The 22080-nt window shown below is 44.1% G+C and overlaps 1 protein-coding gene across 2 annotated transcripts in view; it reads right to left on the bottom strand.

Annotated features, from left to right (window-relative positions):
• The window catches only part of RNF121 (ring finger protein 121), an 84652-nt gene that overhangs the window by 15332 nt on the left and 47240 nt on the right, over nt 1-22080 (bottom strand). For both annotated transcript variants that reach the window (XM_062196645.1, XM_062196646.1), the window contains 3 exons: nt 8655-8809; nt 5679-5786; nt 2159-2279 (listed from right to left, as the gene is read on the bottom strand). In XM_062196645.1, the coding sequence (XP_062052629.1) occupies nt 2159-2279; nt 5679-5786; nt 8655-8809 (384 nt within the window). The remainder of the gene's footprint in view (nt 1-2158; nt 2280-5678; nt 5787-8654; nt 8810-22080) is intronic.

The raw sequence follows: 22080 nt of genomic DNA, 5'->3' as shown, positions 1-22080 counted from the left end.
GCTTTTTTTTTTTTTTTTTTAAGATTTTTATTTATTTTGACAGGTAGTTACAAACAGTGAGAGAGAGACAAAGATCTTCCTTCCATTGGTTCACCCCTCAAATGGCCGCTACAGCCGGCGCTGCGCCAATCCGAAGCCAGGAGCCAGGTGCCTCTTCCTGGTCTCCCACATGGGTGCAGGGGCCCAAGCACCTGGGCCATCCTCCACTGCCCTCCAGGGCCACAGCAGAGAGTTGGACTGGAAGAGGAGCAACCGGGACTAGTACCTGGTGCCCATATGGGATGCTGGCGCCGGCAGGCGGAAGATTAGCCAATTGAGCCAGCCCCCTATTTTAAAGTTTTAATTTGAGAGAGAGGTCTTCTGTCCACTGGTTCACTCCCCAAATGCTGCAATGGCTGGAGCTGAGCTGATCCAAAGCCAGGAGTCATGTGGGTATAGGTGCCCAAGGACTTGTGCCATCTTGTACTGCTTTCTCAGGACATAGCAGAGCTGGATTGGAAGAGAAGCAGCTGGGACTCGAACCAGCACCCATATGGGATGCCAGCACAGCAGGTAGCGGCTTTATCTGCTACACCACAGTGCCAGCCCTGAGGAAGAACTTCTAAGATCAATCCCATTCACACTAGCTATCAAAAAACTTAAATGTCTTGGAATAAACTTAACCAAGGAAGTCGAAGATCTCTATGACAATGAAAATTAAAAAGCATTAAAGAAAGAAATAGAAGATACCAAAAAAAAAAAAAAAAAAGGAAAAATCTTTCATGTTAATGGATTGGAAGAATCAATATCATCAAAATGTCCATTCTTCCAAAAGCAATTTACAGATTCAATGCAATACCAATCAAAATACCAAAGACATTCTTTCCATCAGAAACTAAATTTTATTTGACAAAGTACCATGCTTATTTTTGCATATCTTTGTAACTCCAGGATATAACATACCTAGATACATTAAAAAGCATTGAGAAAAGGGATTTGTTAAATGTTAACTTCCTACTGGATAAAGTGGTTTTCTTCCTATAATTGTTTGAAAACTTAACAAAATTCCAGGGTAGAAGTGGACATTTAGCCTAGTACTTAAGATGCTTGCACCTCGGGGCCAGCACTATGGCCTAGTGGGTAAAGCTGCTGCCTAAGCTGCTGGCATCCCACATGGGCCCCAGTTAGAGTCCTTGCTGTTCTACTTCCAATCCAGCTCTCCCTGCTAATGTGCCTAGGAAAGTAGCAGATGATGGCCAAAGTCTTTGGACCCCTGCAACCACGTGGGAGACTCAGAAGCTCCAGGCTCCTGGCTTCGGGTTGGCCCAGCTCCAGCTGTTGAATCATTTTCAGAGTGAACCAGCGGATGGAAGATTCTCTCTCTCTTAACTCTGTTTTTCAAAAAATTAAATAAATCTTAAAATAAAAAATACTCCACTCTGGAGTACCTGATTCAATCCCCAGGTCTGCCTCCTGATTCCACCTTCCTGTTAATGCAGACCACAGGAGGCAGAGTGATGATGGCTTAATTGAGCAGGAGACCTGGATTGCATTCCCTGCTCTCAGCTTTGGCCCTGGCCCAGCCTTGGCCATTGCAGACATTTGGTAAGTACACTAACAGATGGGAGCTTTACTTCTCAATGTCTCTCTGTCTCTCAAATAAATAAATAATAAAGGGTCATGTGAGATCTGGCTTTTCAAAGTTTAAGGAAGAAATCTCCATGTGTACCACCTACATCTTGAAGGATTTAATTGGCTTACCTCATCCTTTAGTGCCTTTCTCTTCCACCAAGCAAGTATTGCTAGCCAAACAATGTAGAAGTAGCAGGAAGCAGTATTAAGAACCCAGGTAGGGGCAGGCACATGGCACAGCAGTAAAATCCTGCTCGAGATGCCCACATCACATACTGGAGTGCCTGGGTGAAATTCCAGCTATTCTGCTTTGCATCTAGCTTCCTGCTGATGTACATACACCCTGGGAGGCAGCAGATGATGGCTGAAGCAGTTAGGTCCCTGTTACCCATGTGGAAGACCCAGGTTGAATTCTGGTCTCTTGCTTTGGTGTGGCCTGACCCTGGCTATGGGTGAGCCTTTGGGGAATGAATCAATAGATGGAAGACTGTTCTCTGTCTCTCTGCCCTCCAAATAAAATGACAAAATAGAGACTAGGTGAACTCACCCCTATGGTAGATGCCATGTAGTCTGCACACATTTCAGCAAAGTCCCGCTCAAGAACTCCATAGTACAGGCCATAGAAGAGGAGAGAAATGCCAAAGTCCATGGCATCTTCAGGTTTGATCCTGTAAGGGAAGCAGCATGGCTAGTGAGGCCTGCCCTAGACATGACTGCTTTGGATCACTACTCTGTGACACACAAGGCAGGGCCTAAAGCTGGAAGGCTCAGGGCTAGAGCAAGTGCTGACAAACTGAGTTAATCCAGGCTGCTGCCCGCTTTCAAATGACCCACGACCCATGCTGAGGAAGCCAGCACTGTGAGCTGCAAAGTCCAAGCCAGAGAATCCTCTCTGACCCCCTGTCCCAAGTGGTTCCGAGTTCCTGCCTCCCCTAACTGGTGGCCAGGCCTTCTGCTCAGGGCTTACCCTCGTTGAGATCTACAAGTTAAGGACTCTACCACTGGAAGCTGCTAGACATCAAGGAGTGGAATTTCAGTCCAGAACCTGGCAATTCACTGAGTTACCTCACCTCCAGCAAGCTGCCCAGGCTGACACAGCTTAACCCCCACAGGGAGGGAAGAACGTGTCAGGATCTGAGTGGCAAAGCAGTAGAGAGGGAAATGACCTCAGTGGCCTCACACCCCCTGCCAGGCCCCTCATTCTGGGAATGTCTCAGCAACTGGCAAATGGGCACAGAATATGTCCCTCACTGAGCTGTGCCCACTCCAGGCAGTAAGTCCCTACATAATATTCTAGATTCTGCATATTGTCCCACAGTTTTCCCAACACAAGTTTAGAATTAAAGTTTAAAATTAGTGAGAAAATATTTATATACCAGTCATAAAACTTTTAGTTGCATCCATAGGTATTCGGTATAATGTTATCAAAGTTAAACTTAGATTCAAGTCAATTTATTATGACGAATAAAGATTGTCTATAGTAGTAGGAGGTTTGTTCTAATAATTGTAAGGACCAATCAGTTGTAACCCTGGATCCATGTTTTTTTATAGGAAATTACTTTTGTTAAAATATTTGCACAAATATTTAAGTTTACTTAAAACTGTAATTTATATTTATCATAGAAAGTTGAATTTTATTATTAACTTTTTAATATCAAACCCATTGGGGTGAGCATTGTGACGTAATAGGTTAAGCCACCACTGTAACGTGGGCATCCCTTATGGGCGCTGGTTCAAGTCCTGGCTGTTTTGCTTCCAACTGAGCTCCCTGCTAATGCGCCTGGGAAAGCAGTGGAGGATGGCCCAAGTACTTGGGCCCCTGCCACCCACTTGGGAGACCTGGAAGAAGTTCCTAGTTCTTGGCTTTGGACTGGCCCAAACCTGGTCATTGTGGCCATTTGGGGAGTGCACCACTGGATAGAAGATCTCTCTCTCCCTCTAACTCCACCTTTCAAATAAATAAAATAAATCTTAAATTTAAAAAAACTAACCCACTACCATAATATCACGTATCTTACACCAATGAACCTGATCAGTAGCATAAAAATGATTCAGAGTCTCAATTTTGTTTTCCTTTTTTTATAGTTTAGGCAACCAAAAAGAATCTGTAATTATATAAGAAATATCTTTAAGACATAATGTTGAATCTTTACTTGTGTTTTTTTTTTAATCACACAGGTTAGGAAGATGCTTAGAAATATCTTTGTTCTGATGAAATGTGTTAGACGCTCTAGTGATGAATCCCTTTAAATCTTTCCAGATCCTCTGTATTCATTCAGCCTGTAACCTGTGGAAGAAAGAGTTCCATTTGGCTGTTCCCCCATTCAAGACTCATTTTTAATTTTTACTTGTCCTAAGTAAACTTCACTTCAAAGACACTCCTGCCTACTATACACAGGGCTGGGGGAAGAAGTCAGTGGTTTTCCTATCCATGCACTTAAGTTTGAATCCTAAAACTCTTCAGCTTCCCTGCACTGTCCCAGACCGAGGGCCCCCTCATGATCTGCAGTCTGCAGCCGTTACTGCCCTCATTCAGGAATTCTCACTCCCACCCTCTTCTGGCCCACAGATTCACCACACCCTTCAAACACCCTCTCCAAGCTCAGGACTTCCTGGCCTCTGTTTCAACTAGGGTTGGGTGAGGACCTGTATGCTGGTACAAATCTTCTGGAAAGCTCATGACGGCCAGAAGCAACAGCCACCATCCCACTCCTAGGAATGTGCTCTTAGGAAACAACCCAGCCAGATTATCTGTGATAGCACTAAACTGAAAATAACCCACATGCCTAACAAAGGAGTAAGACTTAATGTCCATAGGTCAACTTTCTAAAATTATTTCCTCAGAAACCTGACAAAGGTAGAACAGGCAAAATGCTTATATATTAAAAATGATCTGTAGTTGGCACTCTGCATCTGGACTGGGACATTCTTAAAACTGGCTATGTCCTTGGGGATAGGGCTCCTAGGCCAGGATGGCTTCCACATCTGTCTGTGAGTGGCCTCACTCTCTCATATCTCAGTTCTGGGACTCCTACAGTCACTGTCCTGCTATGTACCTGTCTTGCATCCTTCAAAGTGGCCCTGTTGCCAAATGTGGCCAACCATGACTGTGGAATTCAAGTATCTGGCCCAAAGGTCAGTGAACCCTTTCTTGTAAAGGGCCACATAGTAAACACTTTAGGTTTTGTGGCCCATGTGGTGTCTACCACAACTATTCAACTCTGCTATTTCAGTACAAAAACATTCAGGGACAGCACTGTGACATGGTAGGTTAAGCCTCCACCTGTGACACCGGCATCCCATATGGGCTCTGGTTCGAGTCCTGGCTGCTCCACTTCTGATCCAGTTTCCTATTAATGGCCTGGGAAAGCAGAAGTGCTTGGACCCCTACACCCACATGAGAGACCTGAAAGAAGCTATTAGCTCCTTGCTTCAGATAGCTCCAGCTCTGGCCCTTGTGGCCATCTGGGGAATAAACCAGTGGATGGAAGACCTCTCTCTCTCTTTCCCTCTCTTTCTAACTCTGCCTCTCAAACAAACAAATAAATCTTTTTTTAAAAAAAAGTAGTCATAGACAATATGTAAATAAATAAGCATGACTGTGTTCCAGTAAAACTTCATTTTGTAAAAACAAGCTGTGGGATGATTTGGCCCAAAGCAGGTAGTTTGCCAATCCCTGGCCTACTTGAATATAAGACCACTTGGGAAGAGTAGGTATTATAATAAATAATACACTTGGACAAGAAAAATGGTTCTGTTGGAGTGATAGCATTATGGGTAATTGGTTAAAATCATTATAATACTTACCTGCATTCTAATTTTCCACTAAAATATAAACTCTTCAAAAATATTAACCAATGATTTGGGACTGTGACTCTGTACAATCTTTAATTTCTGCCAGAACAAACCATGGACAATCCATTCTCTCCAATCTCCCCTCAGAGCCTCCCATCCTGGGTACCACGTTCCCCTTATGAACATCCCAAACTTAACACAGTAAGCAATGTCCATTTCCCCAGATACTCCTCTCCCAAACACCAGCAAAAACAAAAGTAAAGAGTACTTACTTAAATAATAAATTAAGACCAAAGAGGGTAAACATGACAGCCATGTAGCCAACGATGCCAGTAGCATAGCTGATTTTATAGATTAGCAGGAACCATTTATACACCAACCTGGAGAAAGAAGAATATATTAGTATGGCTGACAGAGGTGCTGGCCATAGGGGCCTGGAGACCAACAGGATCCCTTCCTCTCACATCAACGGCAACATCAAGACTTAATGAGCAACTTCAGTACTACTCAAAGCTGTTTACTTTTCCATATACCAGGGAACCAATATGTTATATTTTCTCAGACTAAAGGAAGAAAGATTCCAAGAGGTTTTGGCCTCAAACAAAGACAGAGCACAGTTGACCTCAGCCAGCTGTAACATCTTGAATTCAGATTAGTTGGATGGAGAAGTAAAAACTAATAACCACAGCAACATCAGAAGAGGACAAGGAGGGCAAGGCTAGTTGTTCTTGTCAGGAAAGGGAATTTAAGGAAAGATCAACCAGAGGTAGAGTTAGCTACAGCCTTTTGTACCTGGGTTGGTTATTCTGAATATGGTTTTACTCTTATCCACAGTAGTTAATAATGAAAGGAATGATGACTAAGGAATTTGCTTCTGAAATAATTTTTTTTCTGGAGCAGAAGGGATGAAGAGGTAGGCCCTCAAAAGTACCTTTGAATTGGATGTATATGTGTAGAGGTGGCTATGGTGGATGGAATGGGACTGCTCATGCCTATGAGGGAGGAGCATTATGCCCCAGATCCAACGAAGAGCAGTCGGGAATCTGGATGGTTGACCCCAGCTGGATCAAGAGAGGAAAGATGGTTCCTTGAATGAACCAGAACCTTTCAACTATGATAATGATAAGTCCCTACTATCAGGAGTCACTATGCTATATGTGATGAGAGCTAGTGGGGAATATGGCAATTTTCTTGAATACACAAGCCAACCCTGCCTAGACCCAGGAGGAAGCTCAAGGTCCTTCCCTGTTACAGCCAGGCAAGCAATAATGGCTTCTCAGGGTAGGAAAAGGCCCTACACACCTTGTAGCATTGCCTTCAAAGAAATCACACACGGCTCAATTATCCAGGGTTTCCACTAGTCACAAGAAGAGACACACAGTGGAAAGGATATGGACTCTTAGGTCAGGCAACTCTTAGTCTGAATTAAGAGAGGGTTTATTTTCTGGGTAACCTCAGGTCATTTAAATCATTTATCCAAGACAAATTTACTTATTTGTAAAATGGGGAAACCATGCTACCTTTCTCAGTGTATTGTACAGAGCCCATTTCTGATATATAATATACTCATTAAATACTGCAGTAAAAAAAAAAATAAGGATGCTTAAAACTGTAAAGCACTATCAAATGTTTATTCTTAGAAAAATCCTCCCATATTACTGTCACACTTTCAGTCATTTTAGTTAGGTGCTGATACTGTTACTCGCTGACTCTTCACGCTGTCTTACACTAGGCTCAGAGAAATCAGGTCACAGAGCTAACAAGTAGCAGGGCATGGAGTTCCAGTCCACATCCACCTGGCTGCAGAGCCTGTTATCTTCTATAATGGCCCTGGAAGTCAATTACCAAAGCAAAAGCACAGCTTCTGGATCACCAACTGTACAAATCAGAGGCCAGAGGAAGGAGTGCAATAAAGTAGACACAGAGATGCGAGAGGAACAGCAATTTACAATTTGAAAGACTCTAGACCAGTTGGATACAAAGTTCAGGCTGATCAGTTCTTGTCAGGCTCTCCTGGGCCTTCGCACACTTTTCTGTAGCACTTACCAAATGCACCACATCAGGTGCTTTCTTGTTCATCTCCATTAAACCAAGCACTCCTTGAGGGCAGGGACCATGTCTTATCTGGCTCTGTATCCCCAGCACTCAGCACAGGGCCTGGCACATAGCAGGTATGTACTGAATGAATAAGAAAATCTCTCTTTTTTCATTGGGTCAAGAACGTATAGAAAATGACCTCACTAGCTGCTTGGGAGGATCAAACAAGAAATTTATTTGGTTATACTGGCAGTGGCTATTTTGTAACCCAAGAAAGAAGCACTGTTTGTTCATAAACTGTAACTTTGTTGAGATTCATTCATTCAACAAAAATTGATAAAGTAGATTCCGAAGTGTCAGGCCCTGTGGCAAGTCCTAGATATACAGTGACAGACAAAACAGGTGTGGTTCCTGGTCTCAAGGTCAAAGTTTAGTGGGGGAGAAAGATACTCAAGGTAATATTTAGTTTTAAGTTGCAATAAATTCTGTGAAGGAAAACTATAGGGTATTATGAGAAATATAATGGAAAATATAATTCAGGGATCAGAGAAGTGTTCGCAGAAGAAAATAATATTTAAATTTTTTTAGATTTATTTATTTATTTGAAAGGTAGAGTTAGAAAGAAAGAAACAGAAGAAACAGAGAGAGACAGAGAGAGAGAGGTCTTCCATCTGCTGGTTCACTCCCTAAATGGCTGCAACAGTCAGGACTATGCCATGCCAAAGCCAGTAGCTTCTTCCAGGTCTTTCATGTGGGTGTAGGGGCCCAAGCACTTGGGCCATCTTCTGCTACTTTCCCAGGTGCAATAGCACAGAAGTGGAGCAGCCATCTCGAACTGGCAGCCATACAGGATACCAGCACTGCAGGCCGCAGCTTAACCTGCTGCACCACAGTGCCTACCTCAAAAATACCATTTAAAATAAGACCACAGTGATCACCAAGAACTTGCTTACTGATTGTGTTTGCTTCTCTTATAAACAGACCTTGATATAAACCATAAAATGAGCTGTAGGGAAATACATGGTGGTTGTTAATCAGTGCATAGAGGGGTTGGTCTCCCAATCAGCTTGTTTCAGTGGGGCCCTACACAAAAAACATTGTGGAAAGCAGAAACTGCAACCTTTTTTCCATCTAAACCCACCTTCCTCCCATGCTTTCCAGAAGCATAGCTTCAGGAAACCTGGGCCCTTCCCCACTACCTCAACTCTCACCTTGGAGTTGTCTGTACTAGAGGCTTTCGTGTGGCTCGGAAGGTGACAAAGGCTGTGACAGCAGAGAAGAAGCTCCAGATCACTAGGAACCTCCACCAGTGCAGCTTCACTGTGAAATAGAGGGGGACAACCCACATCTGAAAGAGGGTCACCATCTGAAACACAAATACAAGCACTTCAGCTCAAGCCAGCTCCAGCCACAGCCCAATCCATGGATCCAAAATGCTTCTTGTTTTCTATTTTAACCTGGTCCTTCCCTACATTTCCAATCTTGGATGAAAACAACTCCACTAGTGATCAAAGACAGAAACCCAGGACCATGCTCAACTCCTCCCTTTCAAGCCCTATTTGACTGTCTCTTGGATATATTCTTTCCTTTCCATTCTAGCCCCGCTATCTCTTGCCTGCAAGCTGCAACTATCTCTTTGCAAGCCTCCGTGTAGCCAGTGACTCCTCACCCAATCCTTCCAGGAAGACCAACTGCTATCTCTAAGGTGTGGTCTGGAAAATGCCATCAGATCAGCGCGGTGCGCCAGCCGCGGTGGCCATTGGAGGGTGAACCAACGGCAAAAAGGAAGACCTTTCTCTCTGTCTCTCTCACTGTCCACTCTGCCTGTCAAAAAAAAAAAAAAATTCTCTAATAGTCTCCTGCACACAGGCTAGGATCCAAAATATTCAGCTAGACTACTGATTTCCTCCTCATAAAGAGGCCCAAACCACCAATTCTAGAATTGTCTCCTCCCACTCCCATGCCTTTAAGTCATTTTGTCCCCCACAGGCTAGAACTTCATTCCTGCCTCCCTTTCTGCCTGATAATATCACATCTAAGACAAGCGAAGCCTCCAGCCGCCTTTCCAGGCAGAATCTGTCATGACTTTCTAGGGCTTCAAAAGGACTTTCTTGATATCACTGCAGTGCTTATCTAGAATATGAGGCCTGATTCACTCTCCATCTGAATATAAGCTCCTCGGGGGCAGCGTCTAGGCTGTGTTCATTTGTTTCCTTTGTGGAAGCAAAGTGGTTGGCACATAAAAGTCCTCAGTAAATATGGATAAGTAAATAAGAGGAAAATAAAACTCCCTATTAGAGAGGCACATTCCTGGGTTTTAAAGAAAAACGATACATTCAGAGGCAGACAGAGAGAAAGGGTATGTGCGTGCACAGGCACCCATCTGCCAGTTCACTCTCCAAATGCCCACAACAGCCAGGGCTGGGCCACATCAAAGTTGGGAAATCAACCCAGTTCTCCCACTTGGCCAGCAAGTGGCCACTTGCTTGGGTTATCACTACTGTCTCCCAGGGACTGCAATAGCAGTTAGGAATAGAGTTAGGAATCAAATCTGACTTGCAGCTGGGAATCAAACCCAGCAGATGTCTTAACCACTAGGCTAAATGCCTGCTCCCACAATTCTGTTTTAAAGAGTGTCTATTTTACTTCCCCTTCGTCAGAGTTTTAACTCTAGACTTTTCAGCTCAAGAGTTTCAAATGCTGGGGCCGGCACTGTGGTGTAGTGGGTAAAGCCACCATCTGCGGTGCTGGCATCCCATATGGGCGCCAGTTTGAGACCCAGCTGCTCCACTTCTGAGCCAGCTCTCTGCTATGGCCTGGGAAAGCAGTAGAGGATGGCCCTAGTGCTTGGGCCCCTGCACCCAGGTGGAAGACCCAGAGGAAGCTCCTGGCTCCTGGTTCTGGATTGGCGCAGCTCTAGCTGCGGCCAACTGGGGAGTGAACCAGTGGATGGAAGACCTCTTTCTCTCTCTGCCTCTCCTTCTCTCTGTGTAATCCTGACTTTCAAATAATAAATAAATCTTTTTTTAAAAAGTTTCAAATGCATACAATTCTAAGAAGTCTGCAATAACCACCAATCTTCTGCTTCTTGTGCCTAATTCCTTCCCTCAACCACACTGCTTTAACTAGATGTCACTTCTCTAAGGTGAGTTGTAGGTATAAAATGAGAAGATAATTAGCACTTAATGGGGGTTTTCTTCCTGAGGTCATCAAATGAAAGAATATATATATATATATATATATATATATATATATATATATATGAGAAATGTTTCAGAAGATAGATGCTTACCTGATTTGGCCATTACTCAATGAATGCATGTATCAAAACAGCATATGATACTCCATAAATACCTCTAACCTTTATGTGTCAATTAAATATAAACTTAAAAACTAATTTAAAAAGGAGAGCACAATGGGTGTTTGGCATACTAGTTAAGAAAATGACAGGGTCACGTCCCAGTTCTGCTCTCAGATCCAGCTTCCTGCTAATGCATGCAGGTGATGGTGAAAATAATTAGGTCCCCGCCACCCACATGTTAGGCCTGTGTTGAGTTCCTGGCTCCCAGTTTCAGCCTGGCACTGCCCAGGCTCCTGGTGGGTATTTGGTAAGTGAGCTAGTGGACGTGAGATCTTTGTCCCCATGCCTTTTAAATAAATAAAATGAATAAATTTCTTTAAAAAAAAATTTCTCTCGCCATAAAGAGGAAAGAATAGTTAGTTTCCTGATGTTCCAAAGCAGAGAAAACTTTAAAAAATATTTACTCCTGGGGATTTTTAGACCATTGCTGCCCAACTGAAATATAATGCAAATTACATATCCAATTTAAGATTCTGGGGCCAGGCGTTATGACACAGCATGTTAAGCCATCATCTGTGATGCCCACATACCATATATCAGAGTGCCAGTTCAAGTCCCAGCAGCTCCCTCAATCCAGCTCCATGCTAACGTGCCTGGGAAAACTGCAAGTGATGGCCCAAATGTTTGGGCCCCTGTCAACCATGTGGTAGACAAAGGTGAAATTCCTGGCTCTTGGCTGTAGCCTGGTCCAGCCTCTGGGCATTGTAGCTATTTAGGGATTAAATTAGTAGATGCAGGCCGGCGCCGTGGCTCAACAGGCTAATCCTCCGCCTAGCGGCGCCGGCACACCGGGTTCTAGTCCCGGTCAGGGCTCCGGATTCTGTCCTGGTTGCCCCTCTTCCAGGCCAGCTCTCTGCTGTGGCCAGGGAGTGCAGAGGAGGATGGCCCAAGTCCTTGGGCCCTGCACCCCATGGGAGACCAGGATAAGCACCTGGCTCCTGCCATCGGATCAACGCGGTGCACTGGCCGCAGCGCGCCAGCCGCGGCAGCCATTGGAGGGTGAACCAATGGCAAAGGAAGACCTTTCTCTCTGTCTCTCTCACTGTCCACTCTGCCTGTCTAAAAAAAAAAAAAAAAAAATTAGTAGATGCAAGATTTCTCTCCCCACACCCTCCCGCATCACTCTGCCTGCCAAATCAATAAATCTTTAAAAAATTTTTTAGTCATTACATTTATAAAAGTTTTTAAGGGGGCCGGAACTGTGGTGTAGCAGGTAAAGCCACCGCCTGAGTGCCAGCATCCCATATGGGCACTGGTTCAAGTCCCAGCTGCTCCACTTCTGATCCAGCTCTCTGCTATGGCCTGGGAAAGCAGTAGAAGATGATCCAAATCATTGGGCCCCCTGCATCCACATGGGAGGCCCGGAAGAAGCTTCTGGCTCCTGGCTTTTGATTGGCGCAGCTCCAGCCATTGCAGCCACTTGGGGAGTGAATCAGTGGATGGAAGACCTCTCTCTCTCCCTCTGCTCTGCCTCTCTATGACTCTGCCTTTCAAATAAATAAATAAATCTTTAAAAAAAGTTTTTAAAAAGATATAAATTTGAATATTTTATTTAACAAAATATATCCAAAACATTATTTCAGCACATACAACATTAGAATTATTAGTGAGATATTTTACCACTGTTTGTACTAAGGCTCTGAAAGCTGATGTGTATTTTACATTTATAGCATGTTCTAAAGTATCTGACTGGTGCCACAGACATTGGTGGTTACCATCCTGGAAACTGTAGCTGAGAGCTTCTCTGTAGTGTGTAGTTGTCAAGAAACTAGCACTGCAATGTCATTTCAGTCTTTCAGTGTCGTTTTACAGACAAAAAAAAAAAAAAGAGAGAGAGAGACAGAAACAGGCATCAGCATTGTGGTGCAGTGGGTTAGTCACTGCGTGTGACACCAGCATCCCATATGGGTGCCGGTTTGAGTCCTGGTTGCTCCACTTCTGATCCAGCTCCCTGCTAATGTGCCTGGAAAAACAGAAGATGGCCCAAGTGCCTGGGCCCCTATACCCATGTGGGAGACCTGGACAGAGTTTCACGTTCCTGCCTTTGGTCTGGCCAAGCCCCAGCTGTTGTGGTCATTTGGAGAATGAACCAGCAAATGGAAGATCTCTTTCTCTCTCTCTCTCCTCTGTCACTCTGACTTTCAAAAAAAAAAAAAAAAAAAATATATATATATATATATATATATATATATATATATATATATATTTTAAAGAAAGGAAGGAAGGGCTGGCACTGCAGCTCAATAGGCTAATCCTCCGCCTGCAGTGCCAGCTCTCCAGGTTCTAGTCCCAGCTGGGGCACCGGAATCTGTCCCGGTTGCTCCTCTTCCAGTCCAGCTCTCTGCTGTGGCCCAGGTGTGCAGTGGAGGATGGCCCAGGTTCTTGGGCCCTGTACCCGCATGGGAGACCAGGAGAAGCACCTGGCTCCTGGCTTCAGATCAGTGCGGAGCACTGGCTACAGAGCGCCAGCCGCAGCAGCCATTGGGGGGTGAACCAACGGAAAAGGAAGACCTTTCTCTCTCTCATTGTCCACTCTGCCTGTAAAAAAAAAAAAAAGGAAAAAAAAAGGAAGGAAGGGAGGAAGGAAGGAAGGAGCTGCAACAAGAGAACAGAAGGAGGGGCTGGCACTGTGGCGTAGTGGGTAAAGCTGCAGCCTGAAGTGCTGGCATCCATTCCATATAGGCGCCATTTTGAGTCCCAGCCACTCCACTTCTGATCCAGCTCTCTGCTATGGCCTGGGAAAGCAGTAGAAGATGGCCCACATCCTTGGGCCCCTGCACCTGCATGGGAGACCAGAGGAAGCTCCTGGCTTCGGATCGGCACAGCTCTGGCCACTTGCAGCCATCTAGGGAATGAACCAGCAGATGGAAAGCTTCTCTCCCCCTCTGCCTCTCTGAGACTCTGCCTTTCAAATAATAAATAAATATTTTTTTTTAAAAAAAAAGATTGTATGGGTTAGGTGAATTAATGCATAGAAAGCACTTACAACAATAAGCATTCAGTCTAAGAAATACAATAAATTAAAAAAAAAAGCATTCAAGGGGGCAGTGCTGTGGCATAGCAGGTTAAGCTGTGGCCTGCACTACTGGTACCCCATATGGGCACCAGTTTGAGTTCTGGCTACACCACTTCCAATCCAGCTTCCTCCTAATGCATCTGGGAAAGCAGTGGGAGATGACCCAAATTCCTGGACCTCTAAATCCATGTGGGAGACTCATAAGATATTTCTGTCTCCTGGCTTTAGTCTGGCCCAGACCCGGCCATTAAGGCCACTGGGGAGTGAACCAGCAGATGGAAGATCTAATTCTTTCAAATAAATATATATTTCTTAAAAAAAGCATTCAACATATCAGCTTGTATTTACTTTTTAAAAGTTTTTTTAAAAAAGATTTATTTTATTTATTTGAAAGAGTTACGGGGGTGGGGGTGGGGTCCTCCATCTACTGGTTTACTCCCCAAGAGGCCGCAAAGGTCAGAGCTGAGCTGATCTGAAGCCAGGAACATTTCCTTGGGGCCTCCCATTGGGGTGCAGGGGCCTAAAAACCTGGGCCATCCTTCTCTGCCCTCCCAGGCCACAGCAGAGAGTTGGATCGTAAGTGGAGCAGCTGGGACCTGAAGCGGTACCCATATGGGTTGCTGGAGCGGCAGGTCAGTGCTTTAACCCACTGCACCACAGCACTGGCCCCACATAAACTTTTAAAATTAATTAACTTACTTTAGAGGTAGAGACAGATACAAAGAGCTCCCATCCACTGGTTTTGCTCTCAAATGCCTGCAGTGTCCAGACCTGGGCAGAGGCCAAAGCTGGAGCCAGAACACAATTCAGGTCTCCCATATGGGAAGCAGAAGCACAATTACCAGAGCCATGATCAATGCCTCCCAGGATCTGCCTGAGCTTATAGCTAGAGTCAGGAGCCAGAGCCAGGAATTAAACCCAGGTAGTGATATGGGAAGCTGGCATCTTAACCATTAGATGCCCGTTCCTAGCTCTCATATTTAAATGGAAGTAACCAATGAGGGGTCTTTAAAAAGTGTATGAGAAATCTGTATTATGAAAACCTGCACAGATTTCAAATTTTTTGCACCAAAATATTTTAAAAAATATTTTACTTATTTGAGAGGCAGAGTTACAGAGAGAGAGGTCTTCCATCTGCTGGTTCACTACCCAAATGGCCACAAAGGCCTGAGCTGGGCCGATCTGAAGCCAGGAGCCGGAGCTTGGGCCATCTTCTACTACTTTCCCAGGCTGTAAGCAGAGAGCTGGAATGGAAGAGGAGCAGCCAGGACACAAATCAGCATCTATCAAAATTACTTATTTCTTAATTCCATTTTCCATGAATTTTTGGAAGTCAGCTCATATTAAAAAAAAGAAAGAAAGAAAAACCACAGTGATTAATCTATACTAAAAACTCAGTAAATGAGAGCTCTTATTATGACTTCACATGATCATAAAATGCATAGTGACACATATGAGAGAACAGACTAGAATGAGATAATCAAAATAAACGACATACTGAAAGCAGGGGCAGGCATTCGGCACAGCAGCTAAGATGCAGTATTGGATACCAATAGCCCATAATGGAGTGCCTGGGTTTGAGTCCTGGCTCCCTTCCTAACTCCAACTTCCTACTAATGTGCACCCTAGAAAGCTGCAGGTTGGTATCTCAAGTACTTGGATCCTTGCCATCCACATGACAGATTGGTCCAGCCTATCCCAGCCGAGGTTGTTGCAGGCAGTTGTGGAGTGAGCCAGTAGATGGGAGATCTTTGTCTGTCTCTCTTTCTCTCTGCCTTTCAAATAAATAAAAGTGTTAGGGTTATAGCATTTCTTTTTAATGCTTAATTCATCCTTTCCAGGACGAAGAAATTATCTAAAGTACTAACCAAGGGTTTGAGGCACTGTTAGGATCTAGGAACTCTCCATTAGGGAATCTTGAAAATGAGATTCCACGCAGAGCAGAAAAGCAGCTGTGGGTAAGAGTCCAGAGCAGGCAGAGGCACAGGGCAGAGATGCCAAGTGAACATGAAGCCTAGTCTACTAGCTGAACAAGTTACTTACATCTTTAGTTAATTTTTTTACTCTGTTTTATTCTTAAAAGTTTCAATTGTATATATTGTCATTTTGCTTAGTAATAAATTTAAACTTCGTTAAGGAAGGCATTCTTAATGGCTACATAAGTAAAGGTAGGGATTCTAGTGCCATCTGGTGGTAATACTTAGGTATTACCTAAGTATTAGTCTAAAAAGAACTGGTATAGAGAAGTTGACAGGCTCCAAACAAAAAGATAAGGAAATGGAAAGTCTGGATGCCTAGTATGGTTGCTTTAAGCTATGTGTATGTGTTTAAAGGTTGCAATTTACCTCATAAAATGTACAAGTATTACATGTTAAGAGAAAACATTGTTAAAAAAAATACAGACAGATTTGGCTCCCTTGTTCAAGTACTTGTGCCTACTACTGTGGAAAAAACAAAATAATGGAAGCCTTGGCCCTGATACCTCTTCCAGGATGTGAGTGATGAAACACAACACATGACTAGGTAGCCATGAAAACCATTCAGTTCTGACAAGGGAGTTCAGAGGACAGATGTGAGAGCAGAAGTTATCAAGGCAGACTTCCTGGAAGTCAGTACTCTGGACAGTCCTGAAGGAGGCTTAGATTTGACCAGGTAGGTGGGGAAAACAAAAGCCATTCATCCTTCTTTCTCTGAATCTGCAAATACAAAGTTCAATTTGTAGACACCCGCACTGTGGTGTGGCGGGTGAGGCCACCGCCTGCAGTGCCAGCATCCTATATGGGCGTTGGTTCAAGTCCCAGCTGCTCCACTTCCGAGCCAGCTCTCTGCTATGGCCTGGGAAAGCAGTAGAAGATGGCCCAGGTCCTTGAGCCCCTGCACTCATGTGGGAAGACCCGGAGGAAGCTCCTGGCTTTGGATCTGCGCAACTCCAACCATTGAGGCCAGTTGGGGAGTGAACCAGTGGATGGAAGACCTCTCTGCCTGCCTCTCTTCTCTCTGTGTAATGCTGACTTTCAAATAAATAATTAAAAAAGAAATCTTAAAAAAAAAAAAAAGAAATTGTAGACTGGCCTGAAACCACTGATTCCACAGCAAACATTTACTGTGGGATAATCCCAGCTTCTCTAATTGAAAACAGAAAGTAGCAATATCTCACATAAGTTCTCCACAAAACTAAACAGTTGAGATGATGAAGTTAGGTGCTAACAGTGAGTCCACACCGAAACAAAATCGTTTCTTTAGCTGAGAGCTCATCATCATGGGAAGTTGTGTTGGTGGACTTGAAATTAACCCTAACAATGATTTCTAATCTGTGTGATGATAGAGAAGACAACCTTAGATCCCTTCAGTTCAGAGGAATGAAAATTCATGAAAGCAGAAAGAGCTCCTAGATTACAACCCCCTTAGGCACCAGAGGCCTTGCCAGTCTGTCTTGGCATTTGTGATTTGAGGATTCTCATTTTACCACCTCTGCATTTACTCATAATAAAAGTAAGAAAATCACAGTTAAGAGAACAATGAACTTTTAAAAAAAAAAGCGCTGATTAATGGATCAAGACCAACTAGAGGGAGGTATCTGAGATCTGTCCCATGGCTCTGCTCAATATTTTCATGGAAGAAGGAACTGCTTACTGAATTGTGGACAGCACAAAGTGTAAGGAAGTGAACATGGAAACTAGAAGAAACAAGATGCAAAACAAATAAAAGTTTGTTTCTAGGGTTCTAGCTCTGACATTCTATGAGCTAATGAACTGAAATGAAGAACCAAAACCACATGACAAAACCTAACCAACTACCCAAAGACAGAATGGGAAAGGAGTGACTCAATAGCAGTTCACATGAAACAGATCTAGGTGTTTCAGTTGACCACCAATTGCTAGGGAATGTACGCTAACAGAGCTGCTGCCAAAACAGCCATGGCAACCTTCAGCTGCTTAACTGACACCATCACCAGAATGGAGGAGGCAGCAGCGCCCCTCTCCCCTGCTCTGCCAAAGCATCTCTGTGGTCCTGGGCTCAGGCTTTGGGTGTGTACTGTACAAACAACAAGTAAGCATGGCCTTAAAAGATGTCCAGGATCACAAAGGGTGTGGAGATCAATCACATAAGGACCAACTGAAGGCACCGGGATAGTAGGCTGGGTAAAGACTACAGGAAGTAGTTGTTGCCTTCAGTTATCAGAAGAGTTCTCAGGAAGTCCAGTACGCAGACTTATTCAGTGTGATTTCTATGACCCAGTAAGAACCTGTACCTTGCTGGAATACCCTACATGGCAGAAATTTGCTTGGCAATCCCCTCCTTCCACACCCCACACAAATAGTCATCCTAAACACCTGAGGCAGGTCATTCCATTGCTAACACATGTCCCTGATGCTGACCTGAAAAACCCACCTGTGTGCCTTCTGGTCTGGGTCCAACTCTTGCCTCTGAGAAAAGCACAGAATAACTCTGTTTCTTATGGATTGCTGTTCTATGAGAATTATGTCTTTTTCCCCAAGTCACCTCTCCGGGCAAGTGTCAGTCAGGCAGTCATACACCAAAAATTTACTGGACACTTACTGGCCATCATGCTAAGGACTGGGGAATTAAATGAAATGCAGGGGCCAGCATCCCATATGGGCACCAGTTCAAGTGACAGCTGCTTCACTTCAAATCCAGCTCTCTGCTATGGCCTGGGAAAGCAGAAGACAGCCCAAGTTCTTGGGGCCCCTGCACCCGCGTGGGAAACCTGGAAGAATCTCCTGGTTCCTGGCTTTGGATGGGCACAGCTCCAGCTGCCTTTCAAATAAATAAATTAATTTAAAAAATACTACAATTCAGTATGATAAGCGCTATAATGGAATAAGCCCTGGTGGCTAAGAAAAGTATAGAGGAAAAGCACTTCACTCAAGAAGGGGAACCAAGGAAGACATCTTAAAGGCAGCACCCTTTGATTTTTTTTAAAGATTTATTTATTTCATTTTAAATAAAGAGAAAAAATAATTTTATTTGAGATAAAAATAAAGAGATAGAGAGAAGGAGGTCTTCTATCTGCTGGTTCACTACTCAAATGGCTGCAATGGCCAGAGCTGGGCCAATCTGAAGTCAGGAGCCTGAAGTTTCTTCCGGGTGTCCCACTCGGGCACAAGGACCCAACCACTTGGGCCATCTTCTACTGCTTTCCCAGGCCATAGCAGAGAGCTGGATTGGAAATGGAGCAGACAGGACTCAAACCAGTGCCCATATGAAATGCCGGCACTGTAGGTAGGGGCTTTACCCGCTTCACCAAAGCGCCGGACCTGATACCTGTCTTGATGGTCAAGAAAGGCAGAAAAAGGTATCATGACAAGTGTTTCAGGATGAGGGCACATGGTAAAGTGTTTGATGAAATACATGGTAAAGACTTGATAAAGAACAACTAGTGTCAGAGGGAAGGGTGAGAAATGAGCCTGAAGAGGCAGGCAAGGCTGAGAGGCAGCAGATGTAGGAGTATATAACACAGCTACAAGTTTTTTTCATTATATTCTGAGGGTAAATTTTTCTTCATCAGAGAGAGAATTATAACCCCTTACCCATCTTGCCATTCTCTAGCCACATTCTAATACTCCTCTTAATTCCTGGTCTGAGAAAAATCTATAGAACGTCAAAGATTTCCAGGTAGGAGGTTTGCCAGCCAGCCATTCCAGGAGGGAAGAGCAGTTCAGGGAGTAGGGGTTGAAGATACTATATTTGGTAGCAGACAAAGATGATGAAAGCTTCTCCTTGGAGATCTTTAAAAATAGGACAGACACTTTTCCAGGCATAAACTTATCCCTTCCCCTAATATCCCTCAGGGAGCTAAGGAGTAAGATCAGGCTCTCCAGAGATGATGAAAACTGAGCTACAGAGAAGCCAAAAAGCCAAGTTCGGCCTGGGCCAGGTTTCCGTCAAGAATTTTTATCTCCCAAGCTGCCTCCCTACCATCATTTACTGATGGCAAGATGATGTCGAGAGCAAAAGAGAGGTCAGGGAAGCACTACACATCTGAGGAAAGGGCTTGGGCAAACGTCGTTGATCAGTCAATAATCAGATTAGGTTTTAGGTCTAGGTCTCCAATTTAATGGCATGTGTTCCCAGCAAATCACAACAAGATTCTACACCTTGGTTTACAAATCTGGAAAATGAAGATAAATCTCTACCCTGACTATCCTTATGGAGCTATTGTGAGATTTCAGTGGGACAGCAAATGAACCATCAACAAATTTAAACTGTAAGAAATTTAAGGTATTACTATTGCTGTGAGAACTGCAAAGAACAGTATCTGAAGTTTAGATACAGAAATCAGTAGGATCAGTAGGACCTCTTGCTCTAAATAAACATTAATTTAGACTAAGTTTCTCTGCATCTAACATGAACTTCCAACTTGCAGTCCTGAGTTTGCTGCAATCCTGAGTTTGACCCCTTTCAAGCGGCTGGCATGCCTGTTCATACTCAGTCTCACACGTGGCAACATCCCTGTTGCTCTAGGTACTACCTAGAGTCCAGGACAGTGCTTCTCATAGAGGCAATTTTGCTGCCCAGGGGACATATGGCAATATCTGGAGACATAATTGGTTGTCACAACTTGAGGAAGGGTGTTACTAGCACCTTAGTGGGTACAGGCCAGGGACGCTGTTGTACATCCTACAGGATATGGGCAACTCACTCCCCCACCACAGAAAAACCAGAATTATCTGGTCCAAAATGTCAAAAGTCTCCCTGTTGAGAAACCCTGGTCTAGGAGAACAGAGCTAGTGTTTTTCTACTCGTTGGTCAAAGGTGCCCACTTAGAGGCTGAGCTCTCAACCTACACTAATGAAGAACAAAAAATCATTCAGATCGAGAGAAACACAAGCCTTATCAATTAATCTACATCATTTCTTGGCATACTGTGGAAGCATTTTTTGGGAAGCTCTAACAGCTAACCATGTTTCTGCACTCAGTAACAATCTCTGTGCCTCTATTTGACACAACCTTCTCTGGGGACTTTTTATTCTCTTTTGCTCCTATTCCTCACCCCAACAACATTCTAATGTATTTTATGCATATTTTTACCTTTCCATGCAAACTATTTCTGTATGTGCATTTTTAATTTGGCATTGGGTTACGTATCTTTGAGTCTCCTACTTTTCCTACTCAGTTCTGTGCCATGGAATCCACCCAGGTTACTATAGGCACACTATGGGCTATTTTCTTTCTTTTTTAAAAGATTATTTATTTATTTATTTGAGAGGTAGAGTTATAGACAATGAGAGGGAGAGACAGAGAAAAAGATCTTCCTTCTGCTGGTTCACTCCCCAGTGGCCACAACAGCTGGAGATGCGCCAATCCAAAGCCAGGAGCCAGGTACTTCTTCCTGGTCTCCCATGTGGGTACAGGGGTCCAAGGACTTGGGCCATCTTCTACTGCTTTCCCAGACCACAGCAGAAAGCTGGATTGGAAGAGGAGCAGCTGGGACTAGAACTGGTGCCCATATGGGATGCCGGCACTGCAGGCTGAGGATTAACCTACTGCGCCACGGCACCAGCCCCACTATGGGCTATTTTCAACAGCATTCACCCACCACGTTTTACTTATTTATTCTCTTAGAAACTGATATCCAGATTACCTCCAGCTCTTCCATTAACTGCCAGAAGTAACACTTAAATGAAAATGTCCCCTAAGGATGTGCCACAGGACACGTGTATATTCTGTCTGACTCAGCAGTATCATGCTGCTACCCACAATGCCTGCACTAGTCTTCACACTCACAAAAGAGTGTACACAGGCTCCCGCAGTCTCTGGTCACTGCCAACACTTGACATTATTCAACTTTGTACCTTTCTTTCTTTTTTTTTTTTTTTTTAAGATTAATGTATTTATTTGAAAGTCAGAGTTACACAGATAGAGGGAGAGACAGAGAGATTGTCTAGTTGCTGGTTCACTTCCCAGGTGACCACAATGGCCAGGGCTGGGCCAGCTGGAGCCATGAGACAGGAGCTTCTTCCAAGTCTCCAATGTAGATAGCAGGGGCCCAAACCCTTGCACCATCTTCTGTTGCTTTCCCAGGCCATTAGTAGAAAGCTGGATAGAAAGTGGAGTAACTGGGACACAAACCGGTGCCCACATGGGATGCTAGCATTGCAGGTGGCAGCTTTACCCTCTACAATACTGGCCCCCAGCTTTCTAATTTTTGACAAGCTGACAGAGAATGATACCTACTGACTGCTGCAATGGCATTTCTCTAATAACTAATGAGTCTGAGCATCTCTTCTCATTTTTG

The sequence above is a fragment of the Lepus europaeus genome, chromosome 7 (genome assembly GCF_033115175.1).
Source record: "Lepus europaeus isolate LE1 chromosome 7, mLepTim1.pri, whole genome shotgun sequence".
NCBI classification, from domain to species: domain Eukaryota; kingdom Metazoa; phylum Chordata; class Mammalia; order Lagomorpha; family Leporidae; genus Lepus; species Lepus europaeus.
This window is presented reverse-complemented; position numbering and strand designations above follow the sequence as displayed.